Below are 15,808 nucleotides of genomic sequence, written 5' to 3'. Positions count from 1 at the left end.
TTTACGTCATTCTAGAGTGACATTCATCATGGGGATCACCTCAGGACTGAGACACTGGAATCTGACATGGGCCACATTAAAAAAATAATAATAATAAAAAAATCAGATCTGAACAATAAATCAGAATCGAGTGCTAAGGGCTGAAATGTGAAAATAGCGCGACAAATAGAAATAAAACGAGTTAGGGAATAAATGAAATACATTAACATAGTCCACTGAAAACGAAACTAACGAAACGAAAACCAACTTTTTAAAACATTTTTTAATTTATTTAACTACATAGATTACATTTATTTATATATTTATTTATTGTCTCATTTATATATTTCACGTTTTAACTTATTATATTGATTAACTGCGTATTGATTTATTTAATATTGACTTTAATGACATTCCATAGAACCCGTTTCACTGCGTTCTATTATTAAATTAAATTTTTTTTCACGCTCTGACATCTTCTTACGTAAAAGCGTTGGAGAATACGTAACGAGCGCGTAGCTGCGCGAGACACTCCAAGCGATCGGTGAAGGGTTTTGTGGGTCATGGAGGAGGAAGGTAAATAAAAGAGCAGCGCTAGTAACACAGCAACAGCAGCAGCAGCAGCTGGTTTCGGACGGTTACCGGGAGCTTTTTGACACTGCGGCACAAACTAGTTGTTGCTGGTGCGGTTGTGAAATCCGACCGGAGAGGACAGACCGGAGAGGAGGGACCGGAGAGGAGGGACTGTCGGCGGTGAGATGAACATCTTGTTACCCGTCTGTTCGTGCCTCTCTGGCCGCATAGAGCAGAGATCACCCCGGGTAGCTACCTGGTACCGTTAGCTAACGCCAAGCTACACTGGCGATTGGTCATATTTCTTGATTTAATTTTGGTTTTGGCTCGTTGTTTAATGAGCTGCATGTCGACTACAAAGGGAGAGACACGTTAACGTTGAGTTTACCAAGCTAATAGTTAGCATCGTGCACAACAAAGCTACCAGTGTGCTGCTCATTGTTACCTGGTTTGACATATGACAGCAGTATTAAAAAAAAACCCGTGTGAGAGCTGGTTGCTTTTATGTGTGTTATTTTTCTGTCACTGTAATAATTCTTACAATAAAAGTGTGTGTGTGTGTGTGTGTGTGTGTGTGTGTGTGTGTGTGTGTGTGTGTGTGCAGGACAACAAAAAAAAAAAAACACACACCTTCTTCCACAGGTAATGCGTCCACTAGGCTTGCTGTATGTAATGGTTAAGTGAGCGAGTAAACAGGTGTCACTGTGGCCTATCTGTGATAGTGTGTGTATTAATATCTTTGTTTAATCCTCTTACTTTGACCCTAATCATCATACAGCAGCTGTTTGAATCAGTAGGAATAAAATATCCTTAAATCTGTGGTCTAGACAATAAGAGTGATGGGGCAGTCCACCTGTGGAGTGGACTCTCTTGTGTAATGTGTTCTGCAGTGTTTTTTAAGTGAATATTGCTATTATAGACTAGAGTTTGAGTGGAGTAGACAGGGAATTAAATTTCTATTCCTGACAGTTCATAATGGAAATTGTAACCATTACGTATTCCTCCAGGGGCGTTAGAGAAGTTGAGTAGGCCAGCATGTACAACTGTTTGTCAGCTGTTCATCCCTGGGACTGGATGTAGGTCAGTGAGTTGGGCAACAGGGTTTCCTGATGGACCACATATAATTATTTTCCTTATCTGCACTTAGGGACTAAATCATCATCATAAGGAGATTTTCTTTTGTTGTTGTTTTACCTTTGGAGGATCAGGTGAGTGATCATTAGGGAAATAAGGACCAAGTAGGACCTAATATTAATATAATATTGATGCTTTGACATAATACCAAGTCTGGATGTCAGTTTAAAAAAAATTGATACTAGATCCGATACAATACCCAGAGTTTTGGTACTAATAGCAAGATGTTAATTAATTTGTTCAGAACCTTTTTGGGAAATGTAAACAAGTTGTTTTTCAGTTTATTTTTATTTTTTTTAAACAAAACCCTTCATTTCATGTAACAAAATAAGCCTAAATTTCAACAAAACTGTAAACAACTTTACCTAAATAAAATAGTAAGAAATTTGATTTGTTTTTTCATTTAAATGAATAAATCAAATAATAAGTTAACAAGAAGACTTTCGATTGCAGCTTTTTGATATTCAGTGCTATGGACATATTTTGTGGGTCCCTGTCTGTGGTTTTGGTTATAACAATATGGAAATATATATATTTAAATGTTGTCTTTTTCTCAGTGTAAAGGCTGCAGTGCAGATAAAAGCTGAAATCCTTTGAAGTTATCAGACTAGCTGAGTGAAATATGCAGTGAATGCCTGTGCCTGCCGGGCCATCATATCCACATTATTAATGGTTCACCCTAAGTCAGGAAATGACACGGAAAACAGCAGATGGAGCTTGAATGTGGTTACGTGACATGAGACTATATGCGCAGTGTGAACACCCTCAAGAATTCACCTTGCTTGGCCTGACAGCCCTTAAAGGGGTCAGAGACAATAAAACATGTTTTTAGGGGTGTTTCAGAGAGTGCATGACAATATTTTTTGGTGTTTAATTTAAAAATGAAAGGTCTAAAATTCAAATTAGTGAATCACTCGGTGTCTTGCATTCAGCTTTTTCTGAGGATCAAAGAAAAGGCTTCTCATGTTGTCAAGGCACTTCTACAAAACCAGGTTTACTTGGTTTTGTATAATTTGTAATGGGGTGACTGAACCGCTCCTCATTTGGAAATTAAACCTAATACTGTGCAGTCTTTCAGGTTTACAGTGTTGAATGATCCAATGCCGTGCTTCAGTGTGACTGTGAATAGTCTGATGCCCAAAAACTATGAAATATATTCATTTCACTTTTCAGTTCTCAGGTGGTCTGATTGGGTTTGCCTCATCCTTGTGTTGCCATGGCGATGCGGGAGTTGGTGGAGGCAGAATGTGGGGGAGCCAATCCCCTCATGAAGTTGACCAGTCACATGACCAAGGAAGGGGGGGCATGGCGGCACCGCTCAACACCTACAGTGAGTAATTTTGTAGATATCCATTAGCTCTTAGATTTATCAGCTTAATCATTTCTTACAAAGTGTACATATATTTTGAGTCTTATTGTGAAATTGGTGCTTGACAACAGATGTGACACAAGTTGTTCTGTTTCCTCATTTTGCCCTTTTTTTCTTAGATTCCCCCCACTGCCATAGAAATTGCAACTGAAGAAGAGGTCAGTGCTAATATTTCTTTTTATATTCAGTATATTGTGTTAACTTGAATACTCTATAATGTTTAATAAAAGTTCCTCACTTTATAGCCCTGTGACTACTGGATGAATTACCTTTATATAGTCTCTAAAAAGTAGAATAATCATTTAGCTTAGCAATTAGCTTTAGTGACATGTTTTTATTTTTGCTCCAGCTGGTGAATGAATTCCTTCAGGCGCCCCCGCGTCCCCCACACACATTTGACATGGGTCAGCTGTTAGAGGAAATGCAGCAGATTGACCAGCAGAGCTACAGACAAGCACCACAGAGAGGTAGGCTTCACTATTACATGTATATATACCAATTTAAGTTGTACTTGTGCTTAAGTCTGCACACAAACAGTTTTTCAGCATTTTAAGCACCACATATTCTAATGTCACAGCTCCAGATGTGGCAGCGTTGGCCCTCTCTGGTGACTGGGCGGCCGAGTTCCTCTCAGGTCCCGACTCTGCCTCCGCACCGGGGCTCACCGCTCTTGGTGATGCAGCAGATGCTGATTGGACGAGAGAATTTATTGCTGAGGCTGCAGGTGAATTTATTATACTTGCTCTTTCTTGCTCTCCCCTGTTTCACTCTGTAAAAACACACGTTTGCTTGATGTGCACTTCATCGTTCTGGAGTCATCATCAGTCTGTCACATGTCATCAATTTTGACTGACATCAGAGCAAATTTGCCTTGAATAAATCCTTTTATTTTTGCATTGTGTGTCATTTTTACAACCTGCTGTGCTTCTCTTTTTTGTTTCTGTCTCTCTCTCTGTCTCTCTCTTTCTCTCTCTCTTTCTCTCTCTTTCTCTCTCTCTCTCTCTCTCTCTCTCTCTTGTCCAGATCCTGGACGCTGGGCAGAGGAGTATCTGGAGCAGTCAGAGGAGAAATTGTGGCTGGGAGACCTCGGCGACAAGGAGAGCGAATGGTTAGAACAGGGGATGGGTTGAACATATGCATATGAAGAAATGGCTTACATAAATGGTTGCTTTAGTCGCACTGCAATAAATGTGGAGCATTGACAAGACACTTGTCGGGGGAGTACAATAGAATAGGAACACAGGTAACAAAGGATAGCAGATTTCTGAATACACTTCTGAACCTTGATAATGTTCCTGTCTGTTTATTGAGTGGATGTGTCTGAAATTTTAAACCATCTGTTGCCTTGTCTGGTCATGTTGAGCTCTGCTGATGTATAGATTAACGGCCGTACAGATGTCTAATCATCAACATAGTTCACTGACCTCAAAAGAACTCACATGTACAACAATGCAAAGTACAGCCTTTAGCCTGCATTGATTTGTTCCAGCCTACATATAAAATAGAACTGTTTCCCTTTTATCTCGTAACTCGTTATAGTATAATATTAACCTGTTTTTGTTGTTGATCTGGCAGGACAAAGGAGTATCAACCAGGAGAGGAGCTGAGGCAGACAGCCAATGAGCTCGTCTCAAAGGTTGATGACCCTAAGTTACAAAACACAGAGGTGAGCAGCGACTTCATTTGTATCTGACAGCCACTGGATTCTTTTATACCATGTGTCATTCCTTTTTACATATCTTTCACCATATCTTTTCTCTTTTTCTTTAACATTGTTGTAGAGTAGTTCATTGGGAGCATAGTACATTGGTAATGTTTTTATACTGTTTCTTTCTAAGGTTCTCGTCTTAGTTTGGAATAAACCTTGTTGATTTGGAAAGAAACGGCAGTATATTAGTATAAAACTGACCAGTTAGTAATGGTTATGATAACGGTAAATGCTGTCATTTCTTTCGTTGTGTAGTTCCTGCGATTCATTAGGCAGATTGGCGAGGGCAGTGTGACAGTGGAGAGCAGAACAGACAAACAGCTCACAGATAAAGCTCAGGCCGAGGAGGCTCAGAACTGGGCCTCCAACCTCAACCAGGTACGAGTCAATGCCCACTGAGGAGGGGATGGTTACAACATTGGGGAAGAACATTGGTTCACTTTTGCACAGTATAGGCCATGCCTTGTGACTCATTACCCCAGTATCTGATGCAGAGTAACATTTTCCAAAAATGTAACCAAAAGCAGCCCACTCCACTCCCTGTAATATGAAGCTCAAGGCTGCACAGCATTGCAGATGGAATTTGTTCAGCAAAGAGAAGACTCTACTTCTCTTCATGTGCATTTTAGTTTTTAATGTGTGCAGTCAAGCTCTGGTTATTCCCATCTTGACTCAGTTTACCTTTTAGTTTTTGATTTTACTGGGGTTATAAGTTATGACTTTGACTTCATTCGGTTCAGGCAGGAAATGGCTGATGCCAGATTTTGGATTTTCCCCCTAAAATCACAATACTATGGGAGCTGATTTCTGCCAAGAAAAGAAAAAAAGAGATCAAAAGTTTGATGTGAAAAAAATATTTATACTCACAGTAATAATGACATAATAAATGATATTTATGAGATAGAAAAGCTTCATTATAATATATCATAATTTTGATTTAGTAAGTCAAGATTTTGACTGTCTATGAAGTTAAATATGACATTTTGAGATATAAGTCTAAATTTATTTTATAGGTTTGACTCACTATCTCATAATTTTAACTGCCGGTGCTTTTGTTTTTATCATGTCTATTTTCTTTTTCTTATCCTGGCGGAAGCTTCCATATTGTCCTGTGCATGTGTAGCTCTTGGCCTGTTTTTGATGAATATCTGTTCATGGCTCCATTGTACTTTGCCCTCTAACGTTGACATGTTACTTTTCCCATTTTTTTGACCTGCCTTTTGAACTCTCGGCTTGCCATTCCTTCAATTAACAACCGCCATTCATCTACTTCTCCTACTTAAAAATTACTCCTACTCCGCCCATCCCTCCAAAAAAAAAAAAAAAAAAACCTCCTCACCAACCGCTCACCCCTCCTCAAAACATTGCCCCCATTCCCCACCTCCACCCCTCCTCGCCTTCCGCCATAGTTCCTGACGGAGACGGGGGGAGGGAGTCTTCCCTTGGAACCCCCAGAGAGGAATGAGAAGATTGAGAAAGTTAAGGCTAAACAAGCAGAGCAGTGGGCCAAGGTCGTCAGGAAGGTAGGGCCTCTGCGGTCTTGGCAGCGATAGGTGTTTTATTTTTAGCTTCAGGTATTGCTATGTTTAAGTTTTGCAACATGTGTTGTACATAGAGTTTTGTCTTGCACATAAACCGTAAGATACACGCAGCATTTAAGCATTGTGTTGCTATTTAGTGCATTTATTATCTGATTAACAGGTCAGGAGTTTATTAAGAAGAATGTAAGAAAGGAGTAGGAGAAATTTTGCTTTTTCTATGTTGTTTCTTCTTTCATTTTTTCCTCCTCTCCATTCACTTCCCTCTATATTTTTCCTGTTTCAATATCTCCATCCTCAGCTCTGATAACAATTTTCGTAGCCAGCCTGCTGACTCGAGTCAACTACTGTCATTGATCTTCACTGATATTCAGGTGTCAGTGGACTCGGCTGAAGCCTGGGTAGATGAGTTTGCCACAGCAGGACCGGATTTCCAAGAAGCCAAAGCTGCAGTGGAGGTGAGATGGAAGTCAATGAGCTAAAACTGAAGTACTGTGTTTTTATTTGGAGCAGTGGTAAGGTAGTGGTTAAAGAACGTCTGTGTCCTGGAAGATCAAGCCAGGGAAACTTACCTAAACATTTAGCCACAAGGTGACCTTGATAAAGTAACTTAATCCTGTTTGAGAAAAAATAAACCACTGTCTTTGTCTTTTGAATGAGTTATGCTACAAAACGCCATCAATAAAATCTCATCTGTCCCTTGGAAAAGTAAAGGTCAAATACGTCTATAATACGGGATGATGTATGATGTGAGCAGACTGTGAAGTAATGATTTGTCTCTGTCATTTTGTCAGAGTGATGTGGATTTCTGGGAGAAGCTGCAGCAGGAGTGGGAGGAGATGGCTAAGAGGGATGCTGAGAGCCATCCCTGGCTGTCTGACTTCGATCAGCTACTCAGCACTTCTTATGACAAGGTAGCTGTCAACCTGCTCAGAATAGGCATCTGCTGAGAAATACTATCGCTTTGCATGTTTGAGGATTTCAGCATTTTTGCACATACGGCTCTACTTGATGTCTAAAAGTATGTGACATACAGTATGTTACTGCTCTTCGTGTGCCTGATTCGGCACGATCCTCCTGTTAGAACAGTACACATAGAAATACTCAGAGCATCCTGCATGTTTTCCTTGTGTTTGTCCTAGGGGTATCAGTTTGAAGAGGACAACCCCTACTTATCCCATCCGGACCCTTTGTCAGAGGGAGTGAAGAGGATGGAGGCAGGGGACATCCCGGGTGCCGTACGGTTCTTTGAAAGTGCAGTACAGAGAGAACCAGACAACCAGCTGGTGAGACTCTGACAGCCTGTGGTTTCTTTTGCATTTTTCAGTCTCCAATTCTTTGATCAGCCTCTTATTAATAAATATATAAACTGTCCAAAAAAAGTGTCGTTACTTGCAATTTTACTCATGTTAGTTCCCCAACACAAGGCAGTCGTAATGATGCTGTGGTGTGCGTTTCTTTTCATTAAATTGCAGGCTTGGCAATATCTGGGAACCTGTCAGGCAGAGAACGAGCAAGAATTTGCTGCCATCAGCGCCCTCCGCAGGTTGGAATAGTATAAACCGTCACTTCAGATGAAAAACACACACTGTACTTGGTAACAGTTGGGTGCAAATATATGTAGTGCATCTAAGTTTGCAGTACAAATACAGTTCTTCTGGAGAATACTTTTATATAGTCACCGACCTTTTACGTTTTATGATACTCAAGGTACTTTTTCATATTGGAATTAGTCCTGATTAACTTGTTTTGTAACTTTAATAATGAGTTCAGTGGCTGTAGGGCCTCTTTTGAGTGAACAAAATGTAATCAATCATGAAAATAGATTCAATACCTTACCTTACCTTATTAATGAGTGTGTAGCAATCTTCCAGTTTTTGTGTCTGTAGGCACCACTTTTTCCCATTTCCACCCATCAATCAAGTCTTTGGCAATTTCTAACATTTGCTATCTCACCTAAAAAGATGTTATTCCTTCTGACTCTTTTCCTCTTCCCATTGCCTCTCTTCTTTCTTTAGATGTATAGAGCTGAAGAACGACAACCTGACTGCTCTGATGGCGTTGGCTGTCAGTTTCACCAACGAGTCGCTGCACAGGCAGGCCTGTGAAACTCTTCGGGACTGGCTAAAGCACAATCCAAAATACCGTTCCGTGTGGGAGCAGAATGAGCATGAACGCCAAAAGGATGGTGCCAGAGAAAGGGACAAGGAGAGGGAGAGGTTCGGGTCACTGCTGCCAGAGTGAGTATCACACAGAATAATTTCAGGTTTAAAACTGAACATACAGATCATACATCATCTTCTGACTCTTTATCTCTTTCCTTTTTTCGTTTTCCTGCACAGGTCTTTGTTTACTGATGTCCAGTCCCTGTTCCTGCATGCAGCCAACTCTGACCCCGCCCAGGTGGACCCCCAGCTGCAGTGTGGTCTTGGAGTTCTCTTCAACCTCAGCGGGGAGTATGACAAGGCGGTGGACTGTTTCAGCGCTGCTCTCTCTGTCACACCACAGGTACATTATTGATTATCAGAATATTATCATTAGTCATTATTGTAGAAGCCAGAACTGAGATCCTAACATCTGTATTCGCACTGCATTTTGTTTGTTTCTGAGCTCTCACTTTTCTTTTTTCTTTGACTCCATCAGGACTACCTGCTGTGGAATAAGTTAGGTGCCACGCTCGCCAATGGGAGCCGCTCAGAGGAGGCAGTGGCCGCCTACAGGAGAGCTCTGGAACTGCAGCCCGGTTTCGTCCGCAGTCGGTACAACTTGGGAATCAGCTGTGTCAACCTAGGAGCACACAGGTGAGGGAGGAGTTGTTTGGTTTGTAAAAATGACCAAAAATGTGCCAGTTTTTAGCTTTAAAATGGATGTTACTTTGGTCTGCTTACTGTTACATTGGACCGATAGAATGATCTGCCTAAATAAATGTGAGGACACAAGATGAATGTCAATGACACTACTCTGCTATGGTATGAAAGTGTGAACACATATTTCTATGTGGTCCAGCAAACTAAAAAAATAATAATTTATTGTTTTTGCAATCATGAGCTAATATGTATCTTTGTGTAAAATGAATTGAACACTAAGTTTGCGTGATGCAAGTTGTTGTAGTGCGTTTGATTATTTCATACATTTTTTTTTTATTGATTTGTTCAAGCACTTCTTTTTATTGGCACACACAGCATTAAAAATAAAAACACTATCATGTTTGTCTTATGTTTGTATCAAATTGAATACCAGCAAATTATCTTTGTTCTTGTCCTAATTTGATTGTGCAGCATAATAGCTTTTACTTCCACTAGATGGCAACAGCGATTTTGTAAAATACACTCCAGTTACCATTTTATTAGAGCCCTGAAATAAATTCTACTTTTATGAAAGTTATAATGTGGAAATGTTTTTCAGAGAGATGATTATCTAACTTTATGGTCATGTTGGGGGCTGCAGTCTGTGGTGCTGTTGTTTTATATTGAATTATCGGAGCGGTGCTGTTTCTAATGTTTAGAAGCTTAATTTGATTACTGTATTTAATTATTACCTGTTTAAATATTATATTAGTCTGACTACTATCTTATTGGGCCCAAATTAATTGGGGAAAATCTGTACTCGTATAAATGTAGTCACAGTCACTAGAGCTAGAATTGTTGCTCATCCTGTTCTGCATTCTTTCTCCTCATCCTCAGAGAGGCCGTGGAGCACTTCCTCGAAGCTCTTTCTCTACAACGCCAGGCCGCCGTGGACGGAGCGAGAGCTGTGAGGGGGCCTGGAGTTGCCGCAGCCACCATGATGTCTGACAACATCTGGTCCACCCTGCGCATGGCCCTCAGCATGATGGGAGAGAGCTCGCTGTACGCCGCTGCTGACCGTCGGGACTTGGACACGTTGCTGGCTCACTTCTGCCAGAGAGAGGTCGACGGTGGGACTGAATGAGGACTAGCGGGGGGGAGGGTGCTTATTGAGTGTGAGTGTGTTTCGCTGGGAGGTAAATGTCTGGGTGACTGAATGAAGCGGAGAGAATCAGAGGGGGTAACGGTTATGGAGAAAATGGAAGAGGAAGACACTGTGAATTATCCACCATCCTAGAGACATCTTCTTGTGGTTCTGTGCGTTTAAAAGACTTTTATCAAATATTGCAGTATTAGTCTCTACCTGGAAGACACAGCCAGCAGTAATACAGTCATGTCACTGTATTCTACATGTGTTGACAGTCCTCACATTTCCTCCCGCTCTGTTGATCTGGAGAACTGGGTTTGATTAAATGTCACTTTTGATTTTAAATTTGTTCTCAATGAAGAAAGTGAACGATGATGAATCCGTTCTGTGGTCAGTAAACCAGCGATGTGGACAGTTCATGTTTATCCTGACACTCAATGCTCTGTGTTTCTTAGGTTGAACTGTATTCTCACTACAGTGATGTAGATTAAAGGTACAAATGTTGCTGTAATACTGAAAAGAGTACTGCTTTTTATCAGAACGATTAGGTCGGTCCGGAGTACAAACACTATTCATCAGAAGAGCTACAGCAGTTTGTTTCTTTTCCTTTTTCTTTAATGCGTTATTTAATTTTTCAGTAATCAATTATCAGCCAGGATGATGAACTGACAACCAGCGGGACTGTTACGTAGATAAGGTGTGTGTGTGTGTGTGTGTGTGTGTGTGTGTGTGTGTGTGTGTGTGTGTGTGTGTGTGTGTGTGTGTGTGTGTGTGTGGGCGTGTGTGTGTTTGTTTGGGCGGGGGTATTAATCGTGCATCGGATGATAAGATCATATAATTGTATCATCATTGACAATGACTTCCCTCTCTTTCTCTTTTTTCATATTGCTCTTGTACAACTATTTGCTTCATTGTAAAATAATGCTAATGCCATATTGTGTATTGTAACATAATTGTTGCACTATAATTGTTTTCAGGCTAGTTAAATCCTGACTGCAATGTTTAATATAATATTCAGCAATAAAGCTTTGATTCCATCTGTTGGTGACTTTTTTCTGAGTCATTGAACAACATGGCTTTGCTCCAGTGACATAAAAAAAAAAGTATGGAGAGCTTAAAAGAGATTTATTCAACAAATCTGATAACAAATAACAGATGGCAGTATGAATTTCAAAGTTTTTAAACTCTTGCACTGTGAATGTAAATCAAAATGATTTTGTGTTATGAATAATGACGATAATCTGAGAAAATAGACTTGCACCCCTTTGAATTATATGACAATACTGTGATGAAACGCGTCAATGTTATTAGCAAATTGATGAAAATCTGCATATTGTGGGTTGTCTCAACACGCTGTTTTTAATCACCCTTTAAGTTTTAAGGCAAATGCTGACATAGAGTTGACTGTTTGTGGCGACTCCACGTCTCAACATTTTTAAATAAAAACAGTGCTAATGCCATCTAATAAGAGGAGGGCAGCCCGCCTCCCCCAGCCTCAACTTTGACTGGGAGTCATTCATATAATTTATTTTTTGCCTCACCCTCCTGTTCCAAGTGTGCAAGAAAACCGACGGTGACCAAGTGACAAAAAAACAAATAAAAACAAAAAACACAAAAGACACTTTCTAGAGTCAGCATTTGGTTTGTCTGTTCTCTAGAAACATTGTGGTTCAACAAGGCGGCATCTGAAGGACTGTAGATAAAAACAGCTCATCCTAAGTTAATGAAAACAATTCTTATTTTATAAGTTATTATGTACTAATGAAAACATACCTTTGAATATTATATTCCACTTCTGCTACAAAAAATATTCTTAATGTCACACATTTTTCTTTAAAATAAAGATAATAAACCTATAATAATTAATTTAGTTATGTCACTTTATATATGAAGCCTGTGTGTTATCAGGTCAGTAAAATTCTGTCTAAAATATATTTTAAATTTTACTTTTTTCCTATTATTCTACCTTCCGTGCTGTTGTGTAGGTTGGACTAAATTTAAGTGATCACAAACAGTAAATTTAGGAAATACAAAACCGAATTGTGAGATAAAATATGACAGACACATAGATAAATAAATAGATTTACAAAAAGTAAAACATTAAAATAAAAAATATTTTAGTAGAATTATTAATTATTAAGATTTTGATTACTTTTTACTTCTACTTTATGAATGCATACATTTTAGGCTAATGTAATTAATCAATTTATATTAGCTTTTGAACGTATATCGTGATTATAACTGAACAGTGCAGAAGGGGTGGGACACTCCAGCCTCCATACATCTGTTAAAAAGTAAAAATTGCATTAATATTAAAAAATGAAGTAGAAATTCATGATGTTTTTTTGTGTTTTGTTCATAAAAACTGTCCCTTTATTAAATCTGACATTGTCTTCAGGCAGTTTGATCGAGGAGGGCCATATTTCGGCATTGCCTCAAACGTTAACATTTCATTTTTCTCCACAGTCACGATAAACAAAGCTCGCGTTTATTTCAACTTTCAAATGTGTTATCAGCAGCGACGCCACGCCCTGTTCTAGAACGCCGCGGGCTCACAGCCAATCAGCGCCGAGTAAATGCAGAGGACTCGGACGCTGATTGGTTCATTCAAAAATAACATACGCGCAGCCCCGCCATTTAAATCATTTAAAAGTCGTGTGCTTCCCCTTGTTTATTGTGGAGTGAGTGAAAAGAGTGAGCTGCACGCCTTAGCGACTGTCTTCGTCTTGTTTGAGGTAAGAGAGAGCATATATTTAAAACTACACCCCTCAGTTTGGTGCTGAAATAGTCTGAACTCAAGATCAAACTCACTACGATCTATGGTTACTATCGCAACGTTACATCACATGATTTTTATGAATGAAATGGGGGAACTTCAAGCTAACTGACCTTAGCTAAGCTAGCTTACTGTATTTGTGAACCAGTTTTAATTTCAAAGCTCAACTGTTAATGTTTTTAATCGTTACATAGACTGATGCAAGTATGTAAACACTTCAAATCAAGGTACGTTACTTAAAGTTAAAAGGTTCAATTAATTTTAGTGCTACTTTTTGTATCATAATATACAGATTTTAAAAAAAGCCACAAATGTGTCTCCAGTGTTTTGTTTTAACTTCTATTTGCTTTACTGTTTAGCACTGAGTCATAGTAACTCAACATCTATAGTATTTTTATCTGTATTCCTTACTAATAATGTATTATAAATGTTTTTTTTGGTTACTATATGTTCTGTATGTTTTGTGTTGCTTTTTTATTATGTTGCTCTGGTAGAAAACTGTATTCTGTTTTTATTCCCCTGTGAGCCAGTTCACATTAAACAAGCGTCATGGGATCCAGTGAGAGCAAGATGGTTGTGTCTGCACCAGTAAAACCAGAACCGGCCATTAAAAACAGCCGAGTCGGTCACCTGATAGATCCACGCTCTCCTTCAGCAGAAATTGACCGTACACCCATTCAGGTAGGTTTCCTGGTTACTTATTACCAGACATACAGTGTGTGGCAGGAGGATGTTTAAACCATGCCATATATTAATTTTCTAGGTTGGTGGGCTTGTGCCTAAATCTGTAGCTGAGGTGAAAAGTGAGTGTCCACTGGCATTCACTGATCCCCGCTCACCCAGTGTCGGTGTTTCCCGTACCCCTGTCAGAGAAGTCATGAGAGGTAATAATTTGATAAAGAATAACTTTCAGCTTTGCCTTTTCTCAACTGCAAAATACCCTGTGACATGATCTTCCATTTTATCCTACAGCGACAGTTGGGGTCTTTGCTCGCCGCCTGGGCATGATTTTTCACAATGAGACTGAAGGCAAAGCCCCTGAAGTCCCTCAGAAACGCTTCAGTGATGCCCTAGAGGAGGAGGAGGTCTTTCAGAGAGAAGAGCTGGCTTCCACTGAGCCCCTCCTGACTCCTCAGCCCTCGCGCAACTTTGGCTCCCTGGCTGAGCATGCTAACCTTCTGGCCACCCCTGTGCTGCCCCCTCTCCGAAACGCGGGAAACTCGAGCCCCTTTGTGCTTCTCGAGGAGCCCCAAGTAGAGGTGGAGATAGAAACTGAGGCTGACATTAGCCTGGAGGAGGCTGAGGAGGCGAAAGAGTCTCCTCTTCACAAGAGGCTGAGCATGAGCCTGATAACTTGCCATGAGGGAGCAACCTCAGCCCAGATATTTGCTGAGGTGCACCGTGACAGTACTTCATCCCCAGTGCCTAGTGTGGAAGTGGAGCCAATCAGGGATGGTGTGGATCATTCTTATGCTGTTCCTTCTATCACAGTTGAACCTGAGACCCCTACTGAGCTTTCCCTACCTACTGATACAGATGCTTCCCTAACTCAGGTGTCTCCTGCACAGTCAGAGAAAGCGGAGCAAATGCCATCTTCTGAGGAAACAAAAGAGCTCGTTAAAGACTCTTCTGCTCTTGCTCCATCAAAGCCACCGACTGTACCAAGCCCGGCTCAGCCACAGCTCTCCACCGGCATCCGTTGCCCCACCTTTGACCCAAAGAGCCCCAGTCAGGTGGTGTTTAAGCCGCAGTGGTTGGGAAAAGGTTTTGGCGCCACTGGGCCACGAGCTAGAGGAGTCCAGGTGCGCGGTGGAAAAGGAGGCTCCTCTCCTCTTGCTGTCCGCGTGGCTGTGAAGAACGTGACCAAGGAAAACAAAGGACAGTCTGGAAAACGGAAGCAGAAAGGTGTGTAGAAAGCTTGTGGTTCTCGTTGTCTATGGTAACGAGATGTTGTTGCTTGACGTTTCCTTTCTCTTCAAGGTACCGAAGGCCGCTCCCCGCTGCAGATCCTTAAGGAGACCAACTCGCCCAGGGACCAACGTCCTCAGGTACCGTATACAAGCACTTGGTGCTAGTGATGCCTGTTCTTCTTATTCACTGAATCTTGATGAGTAATTCTGTTGTCCACAATCAACGGCTGAAGTGACGTGTCCTCCCCACTTTCCAGATGAAGCCGAAGGTGTCCACCCCAGACAAGCAGAGGCTTGTTGGACAGATGGACCGCAGAGTGCTGGCAGTGTCTTTGGATAAGGAGAATAGATGATTCACTGCAGCGACGTGTACAGGATCCTGCCACTTTTTAAATCTACCCCCAAAAAATCTTTTATGTGTATGTCTTTCTTAAAATGATTTTTGTCCTGTGAATATTGCTTAACTCCCACTTTGTGCATTTTTCTATCTGTTTTGTCCTTGTAAATATAAATAAAAATTATTTGCACACGTACTTCAGCTTTAAACCATTGTTTTGATTTATACTGGTTTTGCTATAGTTTATGTTGTGCTTTTTCTTTCTTTTTTTTTTTTTTTTTTTTACGAAACCCTTTTTTATAACTTAATTTTCTCCAACACCTAAATTGTAAAATGTCTAGTGTTTATTTCTGTACAAACAGAATAAAAGCTTCAACACTAACTATTTGTTAATGTCATGCAACTGCCATTTCAATTGCACCATTCCTGGTTTTGGCAATCTTGTTTATACATCTTCCCCATTTTAAATTAACTGTGTAGTGAAGTTTATGTAATGAACACTAGAGGGAGCCTAAAAAAACCAAAAACCCCATTTACATTTAAAGTTTATC

At 40.3% G+C, this 15,808-nt stretch overlaps 2 protein-coding genes across 5 annotated transcripts; both read left to right on the top strand.

Annotated features, from left to right (window-relative positions):
• Positions 1 to 493: 493 nt before the first annotated feature.
• Positions 494 to 11,271, top strand: pex5 (peroxisomal biogenesis factor 5). 3 transcript variants are annotated; one of them, XM_051406059.1, is made up of 17 exons: positions 494 to 732; positions 2,860 to 3,016; positions 3,175 to 3,213; positions 3,405 to 3,522; positions 3,633 to 3,779; positions 4,079 to 4,163; positions 4,631 to 4,721; positions 5,019 to 5,141; positions 6,173 to 6,286; positions 6,676 to 6,759; positions 7,096 to 7,215; positions 7,444 to 7,587; positions 7,777 to 7,847; positions 8,320 to 8,541; positions 8,644 to 8,809; positions 8,945 to 9,102; positions 9,985 to 11,271. In XM_051406059.1, exons 2-17 carry the CDS (start codon positions 2,903 to 2,905, stop codon positions 10,229 to 10,231), a joined length of 2,043 nt encoding a protein of 680 aa, XP_051262019.1. In that variant the 5' UTR covers positions 494 to 732; positions 2,860 to 2,902; the 3' UTR covers positions 10,232 to 11,271. The 3 variants fall into 3 exon arrangements, with proteins under 3 accessions (XP_051262019.1, XP_051262017.1, XP_051262018.1); XM_051406057.1 differs by lacking the exon at positions 6,173 to 6,286; XM_051406058.1 differs by lacking the exons at positions 5,019 to 5,141; positions 6,173 to 6,286 and having other exon boundaries at positions 495 to 732.
• Positions 11,272 to 12,861: 1,590 nt separating this feature from the next.
• Positions 12,862 to 15,453, top strand: cdca3 (cell division cycle associated 3). Of its 2 annotated transcripts, none has more exons than XM_051406122.1 (6): positions 12,862 to 12,969; positions 13,541 to 13,691; positions 13,774 to 13,894; positions 13,983 to 14,915; positions 14,991 to 15,058; positions 15,178 to 15,453. In XM_051406122.1, exons 2-6 carry the CDS (start codon positions 13,560 to 13,562, stop codon positions 15,271 to 15,273), a joined length of 1,350 nt encoding a protein of 449 aa, XP_051262082.1. In that variant the 5' UTR covers positions 12,862 to 12,969; positions 13,541 to 13,559; the 3' UTR covers positions 15,274 to 15,453. The 2 variants fall into 2 exon arrangements, with proteins under 2 accessions (XP_051262082.1, XP_051262083.1); XM_051406123.1 differs by having other exon boundaries at positions 12,884 to 12,969; positions 13,537 to 13,691.
• Positions 15,454 to 15,808: the final 355 nt, after the last annotated feature.

This window comes from Dicentrarchus labrax, unplaced genomic scaffold (genome assembly GCF_905237075.1).
Source record: "Dicentrarchus labrax unplaced genomic scaffold, dlabrax2021, whole genome shotgun sequence".
In the NCBI taxonomy this organism is placed as follows: Eukaryota; Metazoa; Chordata; class Actinopteri; family Moronidae; genus Dicentrarchus; species Dicentrarchus labrax.
Note: the sequence above shows the minus strand (reverse complement) of the source record. Positions and strands in the feature narration are given on the sequence as shown.